General features: G+C 44.5%; 1 protein-coding gene across 7 annotated transcripts in view; it reads right to left on the reverse strand.

The window, feature by feature from the left end:
* Positions 1-24,907, reverse strand: part of LOC134350026 (protein EFR3 homolog B-like) — a 299,220-nt gene that overhangs the window by 157,123 nt on the left and 117,190 nt on the right. For all 7 annotated transcript variants that reach the window (XM_063054929.1, XM_063054928.1, XM_063054927.1 and 4 more), the window contains one exon: positions 23,179-23,257. In XM_063054929.1, coding sequence (XP_062910999.1) covers positions 23,179-23,257 — 79 coding nt within the window. The remainder of the gene's footprint in view (positions 1-23,178; positions 23,258-24,907) is intronic.

Genomic DNA, 24,907 nt, shown 5'->3' on the forward strand with positions numbered 1-24,907 from the left:
GGATTCAATAGTTAGGGGGACAGATAAGAGATTCTGTGGAAGAGATCAAGAATCCCGGATGGTCTGTTGCCTCCCTGGTGCCAAGGTCCACGATATCTCGGATTGAGTTCTCAAATGTCGAAAGGCCTAGACAGAGTAGATGGTGAAAGTATGTTTCCCATGATGGGGGAGTCTAGGACAAGAGGGCACAGCCTCAGGATAGAGGGGAATCCATTTAAATCAGAGATGTGAAGAAACTCTTTTAGCCCGAGGGTGGTGAATTTGTGGAATTTTGTTACCACAGGCAGCTATGGAGGCCAGGTCATTGGGTGTATTTAAGGCCAAGCTTGGTAGATTCTTGACCGGACGTTGCATCAAAGGTTACGGGGAGAAAGCTGGGGAGTGGGGCTGAGGAGGGGATAGAAGGATCAACAATGATTGAATGGTGAAGCAGATTAGATGGGCCAAATGGCCTAATTCTACTCCTAGGTCTGATGGTCTTAAGGTCTTATAATAGCAGTTGAACGGGGCACGACTGCGCAAGCGCGTGTGAGTCGGACCGTGAGGCAGCGGGAGTGTTTAAAAGAGAGAAGTGTAACAGAGCGGGCAACGGAGTAGAGGGAGACAGAGTAGGAAGGCTTTGGCTCGAGCTGCTTCGGTGAGCAGAGACTGAGGAAGAGCTTCACTCCAAGTTAGGTAAGGCCAGGTAATTTCCTTTAATAAATCTAATTACCTTAAGAGTAAGTAAAGGAGGCAGCAGTTAGGGCAGTTGAGTGCTCCGTTTGCCGTATGTGGGAAGTCAGGGCGAGCACAACCGTCCCTGATGACTACACATGCGAAAGGTGCATCCAGCTGCAGATCCTGACAAACCGAGTTAGGGAACTGAAGCTGGAGCTGGATGAACTTCGGATCATTCGGGAGGCAGAGGCAGAAATAGACAGGAGTTACAGGGAGAAAGTCACCTCTAAGAGTCAGGAGACAGGTAGCTGGGTGACTGTCAGGAGAGGGAAGGGGAATAGACAGAATGAGCAGAGCACCCCTGTGGCCGTTCCCACCAATAATAAGTACATCATTTTGGATACTGTTGATGGGGACGACCTACCAGGGACAAGTTGCAGTGGTTGCGTCTCTGGCACCAAGATGGGACCCTCAGCTCAGTAGGGAAGGAGGGAAAAGAGGAGAGCAGTAGTGATAGGGGATTCGGTAGTTAGAGGGACAGATAAGAGGTTCTGTGGAAGAGATCAAGAATCCTGGATGGTCTGTTGCCTCCCTGCTGCCAAGGTCCACGATATCTTGGATCGAGTTCTCAGTATTCTCAAGAGGGAGGGTGAGCAGCCAGATGTCGTGGTCCATGTAGGCACCAATGATGTGGGTAGGAAGAGTGAGGAGGTCCTGAAAGGTGAGTTCAGGGAGTTAGATGCCAAGTTAAATGACAGGACTCCCAGGTTAACAATCTCAGGATTGCTACCAGCGCCACGTGCAGGCGGGTTTAGAAATAGTAAGATAGCGCAGATCAACACGTGGCTGAAGACATGGTGCAGGAGGGAGGGCTTCAGATTTATAGATAATTGGGCAGTTTTCCAGGGAAGGTGGGACCTGTTCCGGCGGGACGGATTACATCTGAACTGGAGGAGGACAAATATTCTTGCAGGTAGGTTTGCTAGAGAGGCTCCAGTGGATTTAAACTAGATACAAGGGGGGAGGGAACCACAGTGTAGAAACAGATGTAGGGGAGAAGGAAGAAAAAGGAGATAGTAAGTTGTTTGCACCGTTAGTGATAAACAGAGAGTAAGAGGTGGAAAATTTCTTAAATGCATTTATTTTAATGCTAGGAGCATTGTAAGAAAGGTGGATGAGCTTAGAACATGGATTGATACCTGCAAGTATGATGTTGTAGCTATTAGTGAAACATAGTTGCAGGAGGGGTGTGATTGGCAACTAAATACTCCTGGATTTCGTTGCTTCAGGTGTGATAGAATCAGAGGGACAAGAGGGTTAGATGTTGCATTGCTTGTCAGAGAAAATATTACAGCGGTGCTCTGGCAGGATAGATTAGAGGGCTCGCCTAGGGAGGCTATTTGGGTGGAATTGAAGAATGGGAAATGTGTAGTAACACTTATAGGGGTGTATTATAGACCACCTAATAGGGAGCGAGAATTGGAGGCGCAAATTTGGAAGGAGATAGCAAGTATTTGTGGTAAGCACAAAGTTGTCATTGTGGGAGATTTTCATTTTCCACACATAGACTAGCAAGCGCATACTGTAAAAGGGTTGGATGGTTTGGAGTTTGTAAAATGTATGCAGGATAGTTTTTTGCAGCAATACATAGAGGTACTAACTAGAGAAGGGGCAGTGTTGGATCTCCTTTTAGGGAATAAGATAAGTCAGGTGACGGAGGTATGCATTGGGGAGCACTTCGGGTCCAGTGATCACAATGCCTTTAGTTTCAATATAATTATGGAGAAGGATAGGTCTGGACCCAGGGTTGAGATTTTTGATTGGAGAAAGACTAACTTTAAGGAGATGCGAAAGGATTTAGGAGTGGATTGGGACAAATCGTTTTATGGGAAGGATGTAATAGAGAAATGGAGGTCATTTAAAGGTAAAATTTTGAGGGTACAGAATCTTTATGTTCATGTTAAGTTGAAAGGTTAAAAGTTTGAGAGAGCCATGGTTTTCAAGGGATATTGGAAACGGTTCAGAAAAAGAGAGATATCTACAATAATTATAGGCAGCATGGAGTAAATGAGGTGCTCGAGGAATATAAAGAATGTAAAAAGAATCTCAAGAAAGAAATTAGAAAAGCTAAAAGAAGATACGAGGTTGCTTTGGCAAGTAAGGTGAAAATAAATCCCAAGGGTTTCTACAGTTATATTATTAACAGAAAGATAGTGAGGGATAAAATTGGTCCCTTAGAGAATCATAATGGACAGCTATGTGTGGAACTGAAAAAGATGGGGGAGATTTTGAACAATTTCTTTTCTTCGGTATTCACTAAGAAGGATATTGCATTGTGTAAGGTAAGGGAAACAGGTAGGGAAGTTATGGAAACTATGATGATTAAAAGAAGAGGAAGTATTGGCGCTTTTAAGGAATATAAAAGTGGATATTTCTCCAGGTCCTGACAGGATATTACCTAGGACCTTGAGGGAAGTTAGTATAGAAATAGCAGGGGCTCTGACAAAAATATTTCAAATGTCATTGGAAAAGCGGATGGTGCCGGAGGATTGGCGTAATGCTCGTGTTGTTCCATTGTTTAAAGAGGGTTCTAAGAGTAAACCTAGCAATTATCGGCCTGTAAGTTTGACGTCAGTGGTGGGTAAATTAATGGGAAGTATTCTTAGAGATGGTATATATAATTATCCGGATACACAGAGTCTGATTAGGAACAGTCAACATGGATTTGTGCGTGGAAGGTCATGTTTGACAAATCTTGTTGAATTTTTTTGAAGAGGTTAATGGGAAAGTTGACCAGGGTAAAGCGGTGGATGTTGTCTATACAGACTTCAGCAAGGCCTTTGACAAGGTTCCACACAGAAGGTTTGTTAAGAAGGTTCAATCGTTAGGAATTAATATTGAAATAATAAAATGGATTCAGCAGTGGCTGGATGGGAGACTCCAGAGAGTAGTGGTGGATAACTGTTTGTCAGGTTGGAGGCCGGCAACTAGTGGTGTGCCTCAGGGATCTGTACTGGGTCCAATGTTGTTTGTCATATATATTAACGATCTGGATGATGGGGTGGTAAATTGGATTAGTAAGTATGCAGATGATACTTAGATAGGTGGCGTTATGGATAATGAAGTAGGCTTTCAAAGCTTGCAGAGAGATTGAGGCCAGTTAGAAGAGTGGGCTGAAAGATGGCAGATGGAGTTTAATGCCGATAAGTGTGAGGTGCTACATTTTGGTAGGACTAATCAAAATAGGACATACATGGTAAATGGTAGGGTGTTGAAGAATGCAGTAGAACAGAGGGATCTAGGAATAATGGTGCATAGTTCCCTGAAGGTGGAATCTCATGTGGATAGGGTGGTGAAGAAAGCTTTTGGTATGCTGACCTTTATAAATCAGAGCATTGAGTATAGGAGTTGGGATGTAATGTTAAAATTGTACAAGGCATTGGTAAGGCCAAATTTGGAGTATTGTGTACAGTTCTGGTCACCGAATTATAGGAAAGATGTCAACAAAATTGAGAGAGTACAGTGAAGATTTACTAGAATGTTCCCTGGGTTTCATCACCTGAGTTACAGAGAAAGGTTGAACAAGTTGAGTCTTTATTCTTTGGCACGTACAAGGTTGAGGGGGGACTTGATAGAGGTATTTAAAATTATGAGGGGGATAGATAGAGTTGACATGGATAGGCTTTTTCCATTGAGAGTAGGGGAGATTCAAACAAGTGGACATGAGTTGAGAGTTAGGGGGCAAAAGTTTAAGGGTAACACGAGGGGGAACTTCTTTACTCAGAGAGTGGTAGCTGTGTGGAACGAGCTTCCAGCAGAAGTGGTTGAGGCAGGTTCGACGTTGTCATTTAAAGTTAAATTGGATAGATATATGGACAGGAAAGGAATGGAGGGTAATAGGCCGAGTGCAGGTCGGTGGGACTAGGTGAGAGTAAGGATTCGGCATGGACTAGAAGGGCCGAAATGGCCTGTTTCTGTGCTGTAATTGTTATATGGTTATATGGTGAAAGGCCTTGATAAAGTAGATGTGGAGAGGATGTTTCCTATGGTGGGAGGGTCTAAGACCAGAGGACACAGCTTCAGAAAAGGGGGGCTTCCTTTTAGAATGGAGATGAGAAGGAATTTCTTTAGCCAGAGAGTGGTGAATCTGTGGAATTCTTTGTCAAAGGCAGTTGAGGAGGCCAAGACTTTATGTATATTTAAGGCAGAGGTTGATAGATTCTTGACTGGTCAGGGCATGAAGGGATACAGGCAGGAGATTGGGGCTGAAAGGAAAATTGGATCAGCCTTGATGAAATGGCAGGGCAGACTCGATGGGCAAAATGGCCTAATTCTGCTCCTATATCTTCTGGTCTTATGGTCGATATCCTGATTTATTACCAGCCTTGATTTGGTCAATGACAGTGGTGTCATCGGCAAACATACATATGGCATCGGAGCTGTGTTTAGCCACACAGCCATAAGTGTGAAGTGAGTAGAGCAGGGTGCAAAGCACACCGCCCTGTGGTGCACCTGTGCTGATGGAGATTGTGGAGGAGATGTTGTTGCCAATCTGAAATTACTGAGGTATGCAAGTGAGGAAATGAGGACCTAGTTGCACAAGGAGGCATTGAGGCCTAGGACTTCAAGCTTATTGATTAGTCCTTCAACCCACACTCGTGCTACCTTCTGGAATCTAGATACACCATATCCAATGGTGGTTACTCAACCATTCTACATCTTTTAAGAAGCAGTCAAAGACGACCACAAGAGATTCTGCAGGTACTGGAAATCCAGAGCAACACACACAGAAGGCTGGAGGAAGCCAGCAGGTCAGGCAGCATCTATAGAAGCAATAAACAGTCGATGTTTCGGGTGGCACCATTCATCGCACTGAAAAGGAAGGGGGAAGATGCCAGAAGAGAATGTCGGGGGAGGGGAAGGAGGACAAGAAGTTGATAGGTAAGATCAGCTGGGTGTGGAAGGGGGGAGATGATGTGAGAACATGGGAGATAATGGGTGGAAAAGGCAAAGGGCCATAGAAGAAGGAACATAGCAGGAGAGGGGAGTGGACGATGGGAGAAAGGGAGGGAGGAGGGGCAGCAGGGGGTGGTGATGTGCAGGTGAGCTCATCTTTTTATTCTGGCATCTTTCCCCTTGCTTTTCAGTGCTGATGGAGAGTCTCGGCCCGAAACATTGATTAATGATTCTTTTCTGCAGATACTGCCTTATCTGCTGAATTGGTCCAGCATTTAAGATGTGGTGCTGTTGTTCAGTGATTCTCCTCACCCTGGGACCAGGAAAGCAACAATCCCACACTGGTGTATGTCTGTAACCATGGAAACACCAGTCTGTCCACCTAACCAAATCCCCTGTCGCTGCCGTTCAAGATGGATTTCTGGTGTCATTGATCTTATGAGCTAAATAGTTTAATCAGACTTTAATGCCTATCCAATTTGCATGGTGTGCCCAATACGGATTAAACATTACCCGTGATTGTGCATCAGAATGGTTAATTTAGACACTGTATTTAAAAAGTGTAGGTAACCAGCCACACACACTCAGTGGGCACTTTATTAGGTATAGCAGTGGAACCAATGGCATGGATCGGATGACTGACGAGGCTTTGCAAAGGAAGTTCAGGGAGTTAGGTGCTGAGTTGAGGGGCAGGACCTCCAGAGTTGTGATCTCTGGATTGCTCCCCATGCCACGTGCTAGTGAGGCTCGAACTAGGAAGATTATACAGTTTAACATGTGGCTAAGGAGTTGGTGTAGGAGGGAGGGCATAAGATTTTTGGATTATAGGTCCCTCTTCCGGGGAAGGTGGGACCTGTACAGAAGGGACAGTTTGCACCTGAACTGGAGGGGGCCAAGTATCCTTGCAGGAAGGTTTGGTAATACTGCACAGTGGGGTTTAAACTAGAGTTGCAGGGGGATGGGAACCAGTGCCAGAACAGTTAATGGAGAGGTTGTGGAGGCAGATGCTGGTCAGACTTCAGACAAAGTCAGGAATCAAAAGGTTGAGCATGGTGTAGCAAAATCGAAAAGGATGAATAGAAGACTGAAGGTGTTGTATCCGCACGTGTACAGTATATGGTAAAAGGTAGATAAGGCAGCAGGTACGATGGCAGGCATCACAGATCCAAGGCTGAAAGATTATAACTGGGAGCTTAACGTCCAAGGATACACATTGTATTGAAAGGACAGACAGGAAGGCAGAGGGGGCGGCGTTGCTTTGTTGGTGAAAAATCAAATCATCAGAAAGGGGTGACATAGGGTTGGAAGGTGGTGAATCATTGTGGATAGATCTAAGGAACTGCAAAAGTAAAAAGACCCCGATGGGAGTTGTATACAGACCCTCAAACAGTAATAAGGATGTGGCCTACAAATTACAATGGGAGAAAGTGCATGCCAAAATGACAATGTTACAATAATTATGGGGGACTTCAATATGCAGGTAGATTGGGAAAATCAGTTTGGTGCGGGATTCCAGAACGAGGAATTTCTAGAGTGCCTAGGAGAAGGCTTTTCATGATTGAGCCCAGAGGGACAGCTATCTGGACTGGGGATTAATAGATCATAACTGATTAGAGAGCTTAAGTTAAAAGAACCGTTATGGCAAGTGATCATAATATTCATAATATTCTGTAATTCACCCTGAAATTACAGAAGGAGAAGCTAAAGTTAGATGTATCAGTATTACAGTGGTGTAAAGGGCATTACAGAGGCGTGAGAGAGGAGATGGCCAGATTGATTGGAAAAGAACACTGGCAGGGATGATGGCAGAACAGCAACGGGTGGAATTTCTGGAAGTAATATGGAAGGCACAGGTTATATATATCTTAAAGAGGAAGAAGTATTCTAAAGGAAAGTTGACACAACCATGGCTAACAAGAAAAGTCAAAGCCAACATAAAAGCCAAAGAGAGGGCATATAATAGAGTGAAAACTAGTGGGAAGCTACAGGAATGGGAAGATTTTAAAAACCAACAGAAGGCAACTAAAGATGTCATTAAGAAGGTAAAGATGGTATATGAAAGTAAGCTAGTAATCATATTAAAGAGAATACCAAAAGTTCATTCAGATACATAAAAGAAAGGCGAGAGTGGATCTTGGACCGCTGGAAAATGATGCTGGGGAGGTAGTAATGGGGGTCAATGAAATAGCGGATGAGCTGAATAAGAATTTTACATCAGTCTACACTGTGTAAGACACTGGCAGTATATTCAGGAATCATGAAGTGTGTGAAGTTACCATAACCAGACAGAAGGTTCTTGGGAAACTGAAAGGTCTGAAGTCACCTGGACCAGATGGTGTACTCCCCAGGGTTCTGAAAGAGGTGGCTGAAGAGATTGCGGAGGCATTAGTAATGACCTTTCAAAAATCACTAGATTCTGGAATGGTTCCTGAAGACTGGAAAATTGCAAATGTCACTCCATTCTTCAACAAGAGAGAGAGGCAAAAGAAAGGAAACTATAGGCCAGTTAGTCTGACCTCAGTGGTTGGGAAGATGTTAGAGTTGATTGTTAAGGATGAAGCGTCAGGGTACTTGGAGGCATGTGATAAAGTAGACTGTCGTCAGCATGGTTTCCTCAAGGAAAAATCTTGCCTGTCACATTCCGATGGCCCAATCAGCAGCAGAAGCAGGCCATAGTGATGAGGTTTCTGGCACGACAGTGACGCTTGTTTAAAAGTACAGAAGGGACAAGCGGGGTGACTATTGTTGGGAGTAGGCCAGTGGCGAGAGAAGTAGTGTCAGGCTTTGGCTCAAAGGAGGCTTCGGCTGGAAAGAGGCGTTGGCTCTTGGGAAGCTTCTGTTAAGGTTCCCTTTTTGTTTTCTCTTACTGTACCTAGTAGAGTAAATGGCTGTTGTGTGTTCTTCATGCCAGATGTTGGGAGTCCTGAGAGACCCAGAGCCTCCCAGGAAACTACACTTGCCTGAAGTGCATCCGGCTGCAGCTCCTTGAAGACCATGTTAGGGATCTTCAGCTTGAATGGAAGAGTGAGTAGACAATCAGTTAAGAGTTACAGGGAAGTAGTTACTCCAAAGTCGCAGGAGGCGAGTAGCTGGGTGACTGTCAGGAGAAATAGAAATGTGAATAGGTAGTTAGTGCAAAGTGCCCCCTCAAAAGTAAGTATACCACTTTGGATACTGTTGTGGGGAATGACCTACCAGGGGAGTGCCACAGAAACCAGGTTACTGGCACTGAGCGTGGGTCCATGGTGCAGAAGGGAAAGAGAGAAGAAGGGAGTGGTAGTGATAGGGAACTCTGTAGTCAGGGGAACAGACAGGAGATTCTGTGGACCTGAATAGGACACCTGGATGGGATGTTGCCTCCCAGGTGCCAGTGTCAGAGATGTTTTGGATTGCGTCCACAATATTTTAGAGAGGGAAGGAGAGCAGCAACATATTGATACCGATGACATAAGAAGAAAAAGCAGAGAGGCCCTGATGAGAAAATTTAGAGAGCTAGGTAGAAAGCCGAGAAGCAGAACCACCCAGGTAGTAACTTCTGGATTGCCACCTGTGCCACGCATCAGTGAGGGTAGAAACAGGCTGATTCCTGTCAAAGGGTCTTGGCCCAAAATGTTGACTGTAGTTTTCTCTAGGGATGCAGAGTTCCTCCAGCATTTTATGTGTGTTGCTTGGATTTCCAGCATCTGTAGATTTTCTCTTGCTTGTGATTTGGCAAGTTAATGTGTGGCTGAGAAGCTGGTGCAGGGGCAGGACTTCAGGTTCTTGGATCATTGGGATCTCTTCTGGGGGAGGTATGACTTGTTCAAAAGTGACGGGTTGCACCTGAACCCGAGCGGGACCAATATTCTCATGGGCAGGTTTGTGAGAGCTTTTGGGGAGGGTTTAAACTAATTTGGCAAGGAGTGGGAACTGGAGTGAAGGGACTCAGGATAGGACGGATGGTTAAAAAGCAAAGATAGCATGCAGTGAGACTGTCAGGAAGGGCAGGCAGATGATAGGACATAATTGCAGCCAGCAGGGTGAGTATCAGTGCATTAGGGATGCAGAACCATAAAGGGTAGCAAATATACTGCAGCACTCAAAGTGTTATACTGCAATGCACAGAGTATAAGAAATAAGATGGATGATCTTGTTGCACTATTACAGATTGTCAGGTATGATGTAGTGACCATCACTGAATTGTGGCTGAAGGATGGTTGTAGTTGGGAGCTGAATGTCCAAGGTTACACGTTGTATTGGAGGGACAGAAAGGTAGGCAGAGAGGGTGGTGTGGCTCTGCTGGTAAAGAATGACATCAAATCAGTAGAAAGATGGGACACAGGATCGGAAAATGTTGAATCCTTGTGGGTGAGTTAAGAAACTGCAAGGGTTAAAGGACCCTGATGGCAGTTATATACAGGCCTCCCAACAGTAGCTGGGATGTGAACCACAGTTTACAACAGGAAATAGAAAAGACCAGAAAACCATAAGACATAGGAACAGAATTACACCATTTGGCCCATTAAGTCTACTCTTCTATTCAAACAACAGGAATTCTGCAGATGCTGGAAATTCAAGCTGATGAAGGGTCTCGGCCTGAAACGTCGACTGCACCTCTTCCTAGAGATGCTACCTGGCCTGCTGCGTTCACCAGCAACTTTTATGTGTGTTGCTCTTCTATTCAATCATGGTTGATCCTTTTTTCCTTAGAAACATAAAAAACCTACAGCACAATGCAGGCCCTTCGTCCCACAAAGTTGTGCCGAAAATGTCCCTACCTTAGAAATTACTAGGCTTACCCATAGCCCTCTGTTTTTCTAAGCTCCATGTACCCATCCAGGAGTCTCTTAAAAGACCCTATCATTTCCGCCTCCACCACCATTGCCGGCAGCCCATTCCACGCACTCACCACTCTCTGAGTAAAAAATTTACCCCTGAAATCTCCTCTGTACCTACTCCCCTGTGTCCTCTTGTGCTAGCCATTTCAGGCCTGGAAAAAGCCTCTGACTATCCATACAATCAATGCCTCTCATCATCTTATACACCTCTATCAGGTCACCTCTCATCCTCCGTCGTTCCAAGGAGAAAAGGCCGAGTTCACTCAACCTGTTTTCATAAGGCATGCTCCCCAATCCAGGCAACATCCTGGTAAATCTCCTCTGCACCCTTTCTATGGTTTCCACATCCTTCCTGTAGTGAGGTGACCAGAACTGAGCACAGTACTCCAAGTGGGGTCTGACTAGGGTCCTCCCTCAGCCCCACTCCCGGCCTTCTCCCTGTAACCATGTCCAAACAAGAACCTATCAAGCTTTGCCTTAAAAACACTGAATGATCTGGCCTCCATAGCTGTATGTGGTAATAAATTCCACAAGTTCACCACCATCTGGTTAAAGAAATGTCTCTACATTTCTTCTATGCTGAGGCTGTGTCCTCCTGTCCTAGGCACCCCCACCATGGTGAACATCTTTTTCACATCTACTCTGCCTTAGCCTTTCAACATTTGAGAGGTTTCAATCAGGTCACCCGCACCCCCCCCCACCCCCGCCCATCCTAAATTCCAGCAGGTACAGAACCAGAGCTATCAAACGTTCCTTGTACAATAACTCTTTCATTTCCAGAATCATCCTTGTGAACTTCCTCTGAACCCTCTCCAATGCCAGCACAACTTTTGTTAGACGAGGAGCCCAAAACTGTTCACAATACTCAAGAGGAGGCTTCACCAGTGCCTTATAAAGCCTCAGCATCACATCCCTGCTGTCAAAAGGGAAATGTTATTATAGTCATGGGAGATTTCAACATACAGATCGATTGGGAAAATTAGATTGGAAATGAATCTCAAGGGAGTGAGTTTGTTGAATGCCTGCAAGATGGCTTTTAGAGCAGTTTGTTGTTGAGCCTACAAGGGGATCAGTTATTCTGGATTGGGTGTATGTAATGAACCAGAGGTGATTAGGGAGCTTAATGTAAAGAACCCTTAGGAAGCAATGATCAGAATATGATTGTGTTCAACTTGAAAGTAAAGTCTGATGTAGCAGTATTTCAGTGGAGTAAAGGAAATTACAGTGGTATGAGAGAGGAGCTGGCCAAAGTAAACTGGAAGGGGATGCTGGCAGGGATGTCAGCAGAGCTTAATGGCGTGCATTTCTGGGAAAAACGAGGAAAGTACAGGAAAGTGCATCAGTCTTCACTGTGGAAGACACTAGCAGTGTGCCAGATATTGAAGGGTGTGAGGGAAGAGAAGTGAGTGCAGTTACTATTACAAGGGAGAAGGTGCTCAAAAAGCTGAAAGACCTAAGGGTACATAAATCACCCGGGCCTGATGAACTGGTTCTGAAAGAGGTAGCGGTAGGGACTTTGTGGTTGCATTAGAAGTTATCTTTCAAACATTGTTGGATTCTGGCATGGTGCCAGAGGACTGGAAAATTGCAAACGTCACTCCACTCCTTAAGAAAGGAGGAAGGCGCAGAAAGAAAATTATAGACTAGTGAGCCTGACCTCAGTGGTTGGGAAGATGTTGGAGTCGATTGTTAAGGATGAGAGTACTTGGTGACAGAGGGGAAGATAGGACAGAGTCAGCATGGTTTCCTTAGGGGAAAATCTTGCATGATGAACCTGTTGGAATTTTTGAGGAGATTACAAGTAGGATTGATAAAGGGGATGTTGTATATTTGGACTTTCAGAAGGCCTTTGACAAGGTACCACACATGAGGCTGCTTACCAAGTTAAGAGCCCATGGTATGACAGGTAAGTTACTAACATGGTTAGAGCATTGGCTGATTGGTAGCAGGCAGTGGGTGGGAATAAAAGGATCCTTTTCTAGTTGGCTGCCAGTGAATAGTGGTGTTCCACAGGGGTCGGTGTTGGGACCACTTTTTTATGCTGTATATCAATGATTTAAGATGATGGAATAGATGGCTTTGTTGCCAAGTTTACAGATGATACAAAGATTGGTGGTGGGGTAGGTGGTGTTGTGGAAACAGGAAGGCTGCAGAAGGACTTAGACAGATTAGGAGAATAGGCAGGAGAGTAGCTAATGAAACTCAATGTTGGAAAATACATGGTCTTGCACTTCGGTAGCAGAAATAAATGTGCAGTCTATTTGTTAAACGGGGAGAAAATCCAAAAATCTGAGATGCAAAGGGACTTAGGAGTCTTTGTGCAGAACACTCTAAAGGTTATCTTGCAGGTTGAGTTGGTGAGGAGGAAGGCCAATGCCATGTTAGCATTCATTTCAAGAGGTCCAGAATACAAGAGCATAAATGTGATGCTGAGGCTTTATAAGGCACTGGTGAGTCCTCACCTTGAGTATTGTGAATAGTTTTGGGCTCCTCATCTAAGAAAAGATGTGCTGGCATTGGAGAGGGTCCAGAGGAGGTTCACAATGATGCTTTCAGGAATGAAAGAGTTATCATACAAGGAACATTTGATACCTGTGGTTCTGTACTCACTGGAATTTAGAAGGATGAGGGGAGATCTTATTGAAACCTTCGAATGTTGAAAGGCCTAGATAGAGTAGATGTGGAAGGGATGTTTCCCATGCTGGGGGAGTCTGGGACAAGAGGGCAGATACAGCGGCGTCCATTTAAAACAGAGATGTGGAGAAATTCCTTTAGGCAGAGGGTGGTGCATTTGTGAAATTTATTACCCCAGGCAGCTGTGGAGGTCAGGTCATTGGGTGTATTTAAGGTGAAGCTTGACGGGTTCTTGATTGTACATGGTATCAAAGGTTACGGGGAGAAGGCCAGGGAGTGGAGCTGACAAGGGGAAAATAGGATCAGCCAAGATTGAATGGTGGAGCAGACTCGATGAGCCAAATGGCCTAGTTCTTCTCCTATATCTTTTGGTCTTATAATCTAACTCCAATCTCCCTCTTACTCTTCATATAGCTGAAAGGTGTCTGACACCATATGAAGACAGGCTGAGTAGAGGAGAGGCCTGACTGGATCTGGTACTTGGTAATGAACTAGGTTAGGTGTCAGATCCCTCAGTGGGAGAGCATTTCACGGACAGTGACCACAACTCCCTGACCTTTACCACAGCCTCAGAGAGGGACAGGAGCAGATAGTGTGGGAAGTATTTGATTCAGAGAGAGGGAATTATGATGCCATCATGCAGGAAGTTGGGAGCATAAATTGAAATAGATGTATTCAAGGAAAAGTGGAATGGAAATGTGGGGTTTGTTTAGGGAGCACTTGCATGGGTTCAGGATAGGTTTGTCCTAGTGAGGCAGGGAAGGGATGACAGGGTGAAGGAATCATGGTTGACAAGAGATGTGGAATACCTCGTCAACAGGAGGAAGGAAGCTTATGGAAGGAAGGATCAGCCAGGGCTCTGGAGAATTATGAGGTAGCCAGGAAGTATGTGGAAGATTTGTGTTGGGTATAGAAGAGGTAGATGTCTGGACTGGACAAAGTTGGTGCAATGGTTTATGATTGTCAAATGTACCGAGGTGCAATGGAAAACTTGTCTTGTACACTGTACTTACAGATGAGTACACAGTGTACTGAGTAGCACAAGGTAAAACAGTAACAGAATGCAGAATAACGTCCAACAGCTGAAGAGAAAGTGCAGGCACTTGGATTGTTCCTCTGGAGCACCAGAGGTTACGAGGCGATCTTACAGAAGTTGTTAATAATATGAGGGGTATGGACAGGAATGGATATTCAGAATCTTTCTTCCCAGCTTGGAGCTGTCAAAGGAAGACTAGAGAGCACAGATTTAAGGTGCGAAGAGGAAAATTTAAAGGACATGTGCAAGGCAAGTATTTTACACAATGTGTTCGGTGCCCAGAGTCTCTTCGTGTTTCCTGGTCCAGTCTACACTCAGTGGCCACTTTAGTGGGTCCAGCTGTACACCAGCTCGTTAATGCAAGTATCTCATCAGCCAATCATGTGGCACCAACTCGATGCATCAAAGCATGCAGACATAGGCAAGAGGTTCAGTTGCTGTTCAGACCAAATATCAGAATGGGGTGAAATGTGATTTAATATTCAAGATTATTTAATGTAATTTCATGTACACAAGTGTAAGGAAAACAAAATAATTGTTACTCCTGATCCGATGCAGCAAAAAAAATGCAAAAATAAAGAACACAATAACAATAACAGCACAATAAATATTAATACATTACATGGCTTAAATACATTCATTGAATTCATTGATTAGGCTAGACCTAAGAGGACCAACAGGAACTAATAACTGCATTTGCAGTTTTGATTACCTATGGCAGAGCCTTGCTGTCTGCCACACTGCAGTTTCTGTTGGAAAAGATTCTTAGAGATAGGATCTCTAGGCATTTAGAGAATCATGGTCTGATCAGGGACAGTCAGCATGGCTTTGTGAAGGGCAGATCGTGTCTAACAAGCCTGATAGAGTACTTTGAGGAGGTGACCAGGCATATAGATGAGGATAGTGCAGTGGATATGATCTACATGGATTTTAGTAAGGCATTTGACAAGGTTCCACACGGTAGGCTTATTCAGAAAGTTAGAAGGCATGGGATCCAGGGAAGTTTGGCCAGGTGGATACAAAATTGGCTTGCCTGCAGAAGGCAGAGGATTATGGTGGAGGGAGTACATTCAGATTGGAGGATTGTGACTAGCGGTGTCCCACAGGGATCTGTTCTGGGACCTCTACTTTTCGTGATTTTTATTAACGACCTGGATGTGGGGGTAGAAGGGTGGGTTGGCCAGTTTGCAGACGACACAAAGGTTGGTGGTGTTGTAGATAGTGTAGAGGATTGTCAAAGATTGCAGAGAGACATTGATAGGATGCAGGAGTGGGCTGAGAAGTGGCAGATGGAGTTCGACCCGGAGAAGTGTTAGGTGGTACACTTTGGAAGGACAAGCTCCAAGGCAGAGTACAAAGTAAATGGCAGGATACTTGGTAGTGTGGAGGAGCAGAGGGACCTCGGGGTACATGTCCACGGATACCTGAAAGTTGCCTCACAGGTGCATAGGGTAGTTAAGAAAGCTTATGGGGTGTTAGCTTTCATAAGTCGAGGGATAGAGTTTAAGAGTCGCAATGTAATGATGCAGCTCTATAAAACTCTGGTTAGACCACACTTGGAGTACTGCGTCCAGTTCTGGTCGCCTCACTATAGAAAGGATGTGGAAGCATTGGAAAGGGTACAGAGGAGATTTACCAGGATGCTGCCTGGTTTAGAGAGTATGCATTATGATCAGAGATTAAGGGAGCTAGGGCTTTACTCTTTGGAGAGAAGGAGGATGAGAGGAGACATGATAGAGGTGTACAAGATAATAAGAGGAATAGACAGAGTGGATAGCCAGCACCTCTTCCCCAGGGCACCACTGCTCAATACAAGAGGACATGGCTTTAAGGTAAGGGGTGGGAAGTTCAAGGGGGATATTAGAGGAAGGTTTTTTAATCAGAGAGTGGTTGGTGCGTGGAATACACTGCCTGAGTCAGTGGTGGAGGCAGATACACTAGTGAAGTTTGAGAGACTACTAGACAGGTATATGGAGGAATTTAAGGTGGGGGCTTAAATGGGAGGCAGGGTTTGAGGGTTGGCACAACATTGTGGGCCGAAGAGCCTGTACTGTGCTGTACTATTCTATATGTTCTATATAAAAGCAAGATGTAATGCTCGGGCTTTACAAGGCACTGGTGAGGCTTCACTTGGAGTATTGTAAAGCAGTGTTGAGCTCCTTATCTAAAAAAGGGTGTGTTGACATTGGAGAAGACCCAGAGGAAGGTCACGAGAATGATTCCAAGAATAAAAGGGTGATTGACTGAGGAGTGTTTAATGACTCTGGGCCTGTACTCACTGCAATTTTGAGGAATGTGGAGGGATCTCATTGAAGCCTATTGTCTGTTGAAAGATACAGAGAAGATGTTTCCCATATTGGGGGAAGTCTCATCTGGAGGGCACAGCCTCAGAATAGATGATGTCCATTTAGAATGGAGATGAGGAGGAGCTTCTTCAGCCCGAGGGTGGTGAATCTGTGGCACTCTCCAGGTCACTGTGTGTAATTACATCATGAGACATAGGAGCAAAATTAGGCCATTCAGCCCATTGGGTTTGCTCCATCATTTCATTATGCTGATCCTGGGTTCCACTCAACCCCATATGGCCTTCTCGCCATATCCTTTGATGCCCTGACAGATGGCAGAGCATGCCACCAATTCACTACTCTCTGGAGCACCACCAGACACTGGCAGCCAACTAGAAAAGGCCCCCTTGGTTCCCACTCGCTGCCTCCTGCCTGTCAGCCATTCCTCTATCCATGTCAGTAACTTTCCTGTAACACCATAGGATTTTATCTTGTTAAGCAGCCTCATGTGTGGCACCTTATCAAATGCCTTCTGAAAATCCGAGCAACTAACATCTACTACCTCTCTTTCGTCCACTCTGCTTGTTACTTCCTTGAAAAACTCTAACAGATTTGTCAGGAAAGATTTCCCCTCACAGAAACCATGCTGACTTTGACTTATTTTATCAATAGTCTGCCTGTACCCCAAAAGCTCATCCTTAGTAATAGACTCCAACACTTTCCCAACCACCGAAGTTAGGCTAACTGGCCCATAATTTCATTTAGGGTTCCAAACAGTCCTTCCAGGTGAGCTGACACTTCACCTGTGAGTTTGTCGGGGTTTCCTGTATATCCATAAGACCATATGACAAAGGAGCAGAAGTCGGCCATTTGGCCCATCGAGTCTGCTCCGCCATTTTATCATGAGCTGATCCATTTTCCCATTCAGTCCCACTCCCCCGCCTTCTCACCATAACCTTTGATGCCCTGGCTACTCAGATACCTATCAATCTCTGCCTTAAATACACCCAATGACTTAGCCTCCACTGCTGCCCGTGGCAACAAATTCCATAGATTCACCACCCTCTGACTAAAAAAATTTCCTTGCATTCCTGTTCTGAATGGGCGCCCTTCAATCCTTAAGTCATGCCCTCTCGTACTAGACTCCCCCATCATGGGAAACAACTTTGCCACATCCACTCTGTCCATGCCTTTCAACATTCGAAATGTTTCTATGAGGTCTCCACCCATTCTTCTAAACTCCAAGGAATACAGTCCAAGAGCAGACAAATGTTCCTCATATGTTAACCCTCTCATTCCCCGAATCATTCTAGTGAATCTTCTCTTTATCCTCTCCAACGTCAGCACATCCTTTCTTAAATAAGGAGACCAAAACTGCCCACAGTACTCCAAGTGAGGTCTCACCAGTGCCTTATAGAGCCTCAACATCACATCCCTCCTCCTATACTCTATTCCTCTAGAAATGAATACCAACATTACATTCGCCTTCTTCACTACTGACTCAACCTGGAGGTTAACTGTAAGGGTATCCGGTACAAGGACTCCCAAGTCCCGTTGCATCTCAGAACTTCGAATTCTTTCCCCATTTAAATAATAGTGTGCCTGTTTATTTTTTCTGCCAAAGTGCATAACCATACACTTTCCAACATTGTACTTCATTTGCCACTTCTCTGCCCATTCTTCCAATCTATCCAAGTCTCTCTGCAGACTCTCCGTTTCCTCAGCACTACCGGCCCCTCCACCTATCTTCGTATCGTCAGCAAACTTAGCCACAAAGCCATCTATTCCATAATCCAAATCGTTGATGTACAATGTAAAAAGAAGCGGCCCCAACACGGACCCCTGTGGAACACCACTGATAACCGGCAGCCGACCAGAATAGGATACCTTTTTATTCCCACTCTCTGTTTCCTGCCAATCAGCCAATGCTCTATCCATGTATGTAACTTTCCTGTAATTCCATGGGCTCTTATCTTGTTAAGTAGCCTCATGTGTGGCACCTTGTCAAAGGTCTTCTGAAAATCCAAATATACAACATCCACTGCATCTCCCTTGTCTAGCCTACTGGTAATTTCTTCAAAAAATTGTAATAGGTTTGTCAGGCAGCATTTTCCTTTAAGGAATCCATGCTGAGTTCTGCCTATCTTGTCATATGCCTCCAGGTACTCTGTAACCTCATCCTTGACAATCGACTCCAACAACTTCCCAACCACCGATGTCAAGCTAACAGGTCTATAATTTCCTTTTTGCTTCCTTGCCCCCTTCTTAAAGAGCGGAGTGACATTTGCAATCTTCCAGTCATCCGGAACCATGCCAGAATCTATCGACTTTTGAAAGATCATCGCTAATGCCTCTGCAATCTCCACAGCTACTTCCTTCAGAACACGAGGGTGCATTCCATCTGGTCCGGGAGATTTATCTACCCTTCGAATATTCAGCTTCCTGAGTACTTTCTCTGTCGTAATTGTGACTGTGCATACTTCTCTTCCCTGCCACCTTTGAGTGTCCGGTATACTGCTGGTATCTGATGCAAAATACTCGTTCAGTTCCTCTGCCATCTCCTTATCTCCCATTAAAATTTCTCCAGCAGCATCTTCTATCGGTCCTATATCTACCCTCACCTGTCTTTTACTCTTTATATACTTGAAAAAGCTTTTAGTATCCTCTTTGATATTATTTGCTAGCTTCCTTTCGTAGTTAATCTTTTCCCTCTTAATGACCTTCTTGGTTTCCTTTTGTAAGGTTTTAAAAACTTCCCAATCCTCTGTCTTCCCACTAATTTTTGCTTCCTTGTATGCCCTCTCCTTTGCTTTAACTTTGGCTTTGACTTCTCTTGCCAGCCACGGTTGCATCCTTTTTCCACTCGAAAATTTCTTCTTTTTTGGAATATACCTGTCTTGCACCTTCCTCATTTCTCACATAAACTCCAGCCACTGCTGCTCTGCCGTCTTTCCCACCAGTGTCCCTTTCCAGTCAACTTTGGCTAGTTCCTCTCTTATGCCACTGTAATTTCCTTTACTCCACTGAAATACCGACTCATCAGATTTCGGCTTCTCATTTTCTAATTTCACAGTGAACTCAATCATGTTATGATCACTGCCTCCTAAGGGTTCCTTCACCTCAATCTCTCTAATCACCTCCAGTTCATTACACAATACCCAATCCAGTACAGCCAATCCCCTAGTGGGCTCAACAACAAGCTGTTCTAAAAAGCCATCTCGCAGACATTCTACAAATTCTGATCCAGTGCTGACCTGATTTTCCCAATCTACTCGCATGTTAAAATCCCCCACAATTATCATAACACTGCCCTTCTGACAAGCCCTTTTCTATTTCCAGTTGTAATTTGTAGTCCACAGCCCTGAAGCTGTTTGGAGGCCTATAAATAACTGCCATCAGGGTCCTTTTACCCCTGCTATTTCTTAGCTCAACCCATAAAGATTCTGCACCTTCCGATCCTATATCACCTCTTTCTAATGAATTAATATCATTTCTTACCAGTAAAGCCACGCCTCCCCCTCTGCCTACCTTCCTATCCTTCCGATACACTGTGTATCCTTGGACGTTCAGCTCCCAGAGACATGCATCCTTTAGCCAGGTCTCAGTGATGGCCACAATATCATACCTGCCAATCTGTAGCTGTATGACAAGATCATCCACCGTATTCTTTATGCTGCGTGCATTTAAGTACAACACCTTAAGACCAGTATTTGATACTTTTCGCTTTGATTTCACTGCAACTTTATTGCACTGCAACTCATCCCAATGGCTACAAATTTGTCCCATCACTTGCCTGTCTTTCCTGACATCTTTACTGCTCCCTATCTTAGATTTATTTCTGTTTTCCCCTTCCTCCGCTCTGTCATTCAGGTTCCCATCCCCCTGCCAAATTAGTTTAATTCTGTTTGGGTAGACTCCAACCTGATGGCATGAACATCGATTTCTCAAACTTTCAGTAATGCCTCGCCTCTTCACCATTTCCTATCCCTTTTTTGCTCTCTCATGTTATCTCCTTGCCTGCACATTGCCTCCCTATGGCGCTCCTCCCTCACCCCTTTTTTCCTTTCTTCCATGGCCTTCTGTTTGTTTCCCCAATCAACTTCTCAGCTCTTTGTTTCATCCCTTCCCCTCCAAGTTTCACCTATCGCCTGGTGTTTTTCTCTCTCTCACCTACCCCCCAACTTTCAAATCTACTCCTCAGCTTATTTTCTCTAGTCCTGCCAAAGGGTCTCAGCCCGAAACGTCGACTGTGCTTTTTTCCATAGATGCTGCCTGGTCTGCTGAGTTCCTCCAGCATTTTGTGTGTGTAATTTCTTTTTTTTTTTTGCCTTTCTCCCTTCTTAAAGAGTGGAGTGATCTTAAAGAGTCTAGTTCTCAGGCACCATGCCAGAATGAAGTGATTCTTGAAAGATCATGACCAATGCATCCGTTATCCTATCAGCAAACTCTCTCAGGACTCTGGTCCAGGTGACTTATCCATCTTAAGACCTTTGAGTTTGCCTAGCACTTTTCCACTTTGTAATAGCAATGGCACTCACTCCTGCTCCCTGACACTCACGGACCTCTGGCACACTGATAGTGTCTTCCACAGTGAAGATTGATGCAAAGTACTTATTAAGTTCATTTGCCATTTCTTTGTCCCCCATTACTAACTCACCAGCGTCATTTTCTAGTGGTCCAATATCAACTGTCACCTCCCTTTTACTCTTTATATAACTGAAAAAAACTTTCAGTATCCTTCTAACACGAGGAATTCTGCAGATGCTGGAAATTCAAGCAACACACATCAAAGTTGCTGGTGAACGCAGCAGGCCAGGCAGCATCTCTAGGAGACCTGAAATGTCGACTGTACCTCTTCCTAGAGATGCTGCCTGGCCTGCTGCGTTCACCAGCAACTTTGATGTGTGTTGCTTCAGTATCCTTCTCTAGTTTGCCCTCATAGCTTTTTTAGTTGCCGTTTGTTGGATTTGAAAAACTTCCCCATCATCCAACTTGACTTGTTAGGATGTGGAAGACACTGGTAGAAGATTGCTGGGAGTTAGTGTGATGAACTGGGAGTGGGATAGGCATGGAATGTGATCTAATGCTGTAAACCCATGGAACAGTGGCACAGCTAGTGGAGCTTTTGCCTGATGGCTCCAAACAGCCGCGTTAAATCCTGACCTTAGGCATACTTCCTCTGGTTGCTCTAGTTTCTTTCAACATTCCAAACATATGAAGATTTTTAGGTAAACACAAGAGATTCTGCAAATGCTGGAAATCCAGAGCAATACGCTCACAAAATGCTGGAGGGACTGAGGGCCCCAAAACGTCTACACGGTGAGGCAGGCATAAAGGGATCTGTTTTTGCATGGACCAGACCCTCATACCACAGGGTGACCTGTTACAGCTGCCCAGGGAAAGAGAGGCCAGAACCAGTGTTGCAAAGAGCTGGAATTTGTGCTCGGCTGGGGGCTGCTCCTGCCGACCAATTTCACTCAATGGAAGACGAAATTGTATTTATCTCTGGCTGCACTGGAGTATGATGTGGGCCAGGAATCTAAATTTATTTATTTTGCTTTCTGGGTTTTTTTGACTGTATGTTTTCCTGCTGTTGTAATAATTTGTGCTGTATGTGGTGTGCTGTTGGTTCTATGTTTTACACCTTGTTCCTGGACAAACTCTGTTTAGTTTGGCTGTATTCAATGTATGGTTGAATGATAATTAAATTTGTTTATTCCCCTCCATAGATACTGCTAACTTGCTGAGTTCCTCCAGCATTTTGTATGAAGTTGCGAGGTTAATTGGCCATTGAACAATCAGCCAAGGGTATAGATGCGAGGTAGGGTGTGGAAAAAAGTAAAGGAACGAACTGGGATCGGTGTAAATGGTTGGTGGGTAGAAGGGTTGTTTCCACGCTGTATGACTCTATGACAAAGCTTCGCACATTTAATAACATCGACCTCCTCAAAGCCACTGGTGGAGGGCCACACTAAACTCATTGACACCATCCGTTGGTCAGGGTTGAACATCGATGTTGTGTCTTGGCTCTCATACGCCAGCCAGGACTGTACAATATGGAGAGCAACTGTTGCCGTGTAGCAGGCTCCCCCTGTTCACGCAGCTGTTCAATCCAAAGGAACGGCAGAGATCGATACAGTTTGGTCCCAGCGGCATCACAGGAGTTGCTAGTCAGTGTTGAACTCAGTGTAGGGCTGCCTTAGGGATTCCTGCTCTGGATTTACTTCTGAAGCCTTCCTCATGTGTGGGTATAACCACAAAGTGGCAGAGTTTTCCTTCTCCTAGATGAGCTGCCGACCACGGCTGATGAGCCCCATCTGCCCGAAGCGATGCTTTTAAGGCACCAGGAACCAGGCATTGTCCTTTCTCCTGTCAGTAGAAATTGTTCTGACATGCTTCGTAGCTAAGCTACACATGAAGGCCAGGAGCTGGACTTTGTTATCAGAAGGGAATTTGAGACACAAACCATCGGGAGCTTATCTCCACTACACCACTCCCCACCCCCCACCCCCACCCTCGGCTATGACAAGCTTAAGGAACCACAAATAAACTACACTACAAAGTATTGGTAATCTCTGTACAATCGCAACTTGTGTTGGCAAAAGGCAAGTGTGATTACCACAATTATGTAACAGACCAGTGTATTGAAGAATGAGGAGATGGACTATGGAGTGTAGCAGTGGCTGTCTTCGACCCCGATACAAGGTGCTAAACTCCTGGTACAAGGCGCTATACTCCCAACACTGCCATCATGCAGGAAAATAATTGGATTCAAGCCAATAGGCAGGGTTACCTGCACAGAATACATGATGATCTTGAAGCAATGTATCGCAAACAGCTTTGGCTCCCACAGTGAATGATTGTCGAGGTGCCTGAGGAAAAGATCACAAGAGATTCAGTTATAATGACCCCTCCTACCATGAATCACACAAGGTGCCTTAGAACATAGAGAACAGAACAGAACAGTACAGGAACACAATGTTGTGTCAATCCAATTACATTAAAAATCCAATGACCAACTAACCTAATCCTTCCTGCTTACACAATGTCCAAATCCTTCCATTTTCTTCACATTCACGTGCCAGTCGAAATACCCCATAAAAGTTTCTGCCTTCTGTGGTAGGGATGCAGATCTCCTTTTTCGTTCTTTCTTCAATTACCAACAGATTGTGGAAAACAATATCTCATTTGAGATTTCAAATATACTCTTGGCCTGAATTCCCATTTCTGCAATTGCCCCTAGCCATGCAGTTCCTGGCTCTCTTGTCCCCGAATTACACTGTTCCAGCACTAGAGTCATACAACACGGAAACAGGCCCTTCAGCCCATCAAATCCATTCCAAAATACTTAAACTCGCTATTCCCATTGATCTACACTCTCCATACCCCTACCATCCTTGTACCTATCCAAACTTCTCATAACGTTGAAATCGAGCTTGTATGCACAACTTATGCTAGCAGCTCGTCCCACACTCTTATGACCATCTGCATGAAGAGCCTTTCTTAAACAGCAGAACAACATTAGCTATCCTTTAATCCTCCAATACCACACCTGTTACTAAGGATGATTTAAATATCTCTGCTCAAACCTTGGGGATTTATCCACCTTAATTTGGCTCAAGACAGCAAACACTTTCTCCTGTATAGTCTGCATACGGTCCATGACCTCGCTGCTCTTTGCCTCACTTCTGTAGACTCTGTCTCCATCTCCCAGGTAGATACAGATGCAGAGAATTCATTTAAGATCTCCCCCATATCATTTGGCTCCATGCACGGATTACCAATCTGATCTTCCAGAGGACTAATTTTGTCCCTTGCAATCTTTTTGCTCTTAACATACCTATAGAATCTCTTAGAATCTGTTGTCAGTTATGGCAACATCATGCCTTTCTTTAACCCTCCTAATTTCTTTCTTCAGTGTTCTCTTGCATTTCATATACTCCATAAACACCTCGTTTGTTCCTACCTGCTTAAACCTGTGATGCATATTCTCTTTTTTCTTATCCAGGCCTTCAATATCTCTTGAAAACCAAAGTTCCCTAACAGGTATTTAGAAGCTTTGTACTCTCAAAATTTCACATTTGAATGCAGGAAACAGCCTGTCCCAATCTATACTTCCCAGATCCTTTCTGACACCATCAAAATTGTCCCTTCTTCAATTTTGAATCTCAACCCATGGACCAGTCCTATCTTTTCTCATATGTACTTAAAAACTAATTGTATTGCTACCACTAGATGCAAAGTGGTCCCCTACACAAACTGGTATCCATTCCATCAGCTGCTAATGCCAGGCTCCCTCCTCCTTTATCACACTTTAATCATCATACTCTTACAGTCCTAATATTCTGTAATGGGGTTTGGGATCACTTTAGCATTTCTTTTTACACTATAGACTTTGCACCATTCTGTGGTTCTGCACTCATTCATTTATCATTGTATTTATTATTACCATATATATTGTTCGCCCTACTTGCCTCCCCAGCACAGAGAACATTTTCAAACAGTGATATCTCAAGATGGCT

Source organism: Mobula hypostoma, chromosome 8 (genome assembly GCF_963921235.1).
Source record: "Mobula hypostoma chromosome 8, sMobHyp1.1, whole genome shotgun sequence".
Classification (NCBI taxonomy): domain Eukaryota; kingdom Metazoa; phylum Chordata; class Chondrichthyes; order Myliobatiformes; family Myliobatidae; genus Mobula; species Mobula hypostoma.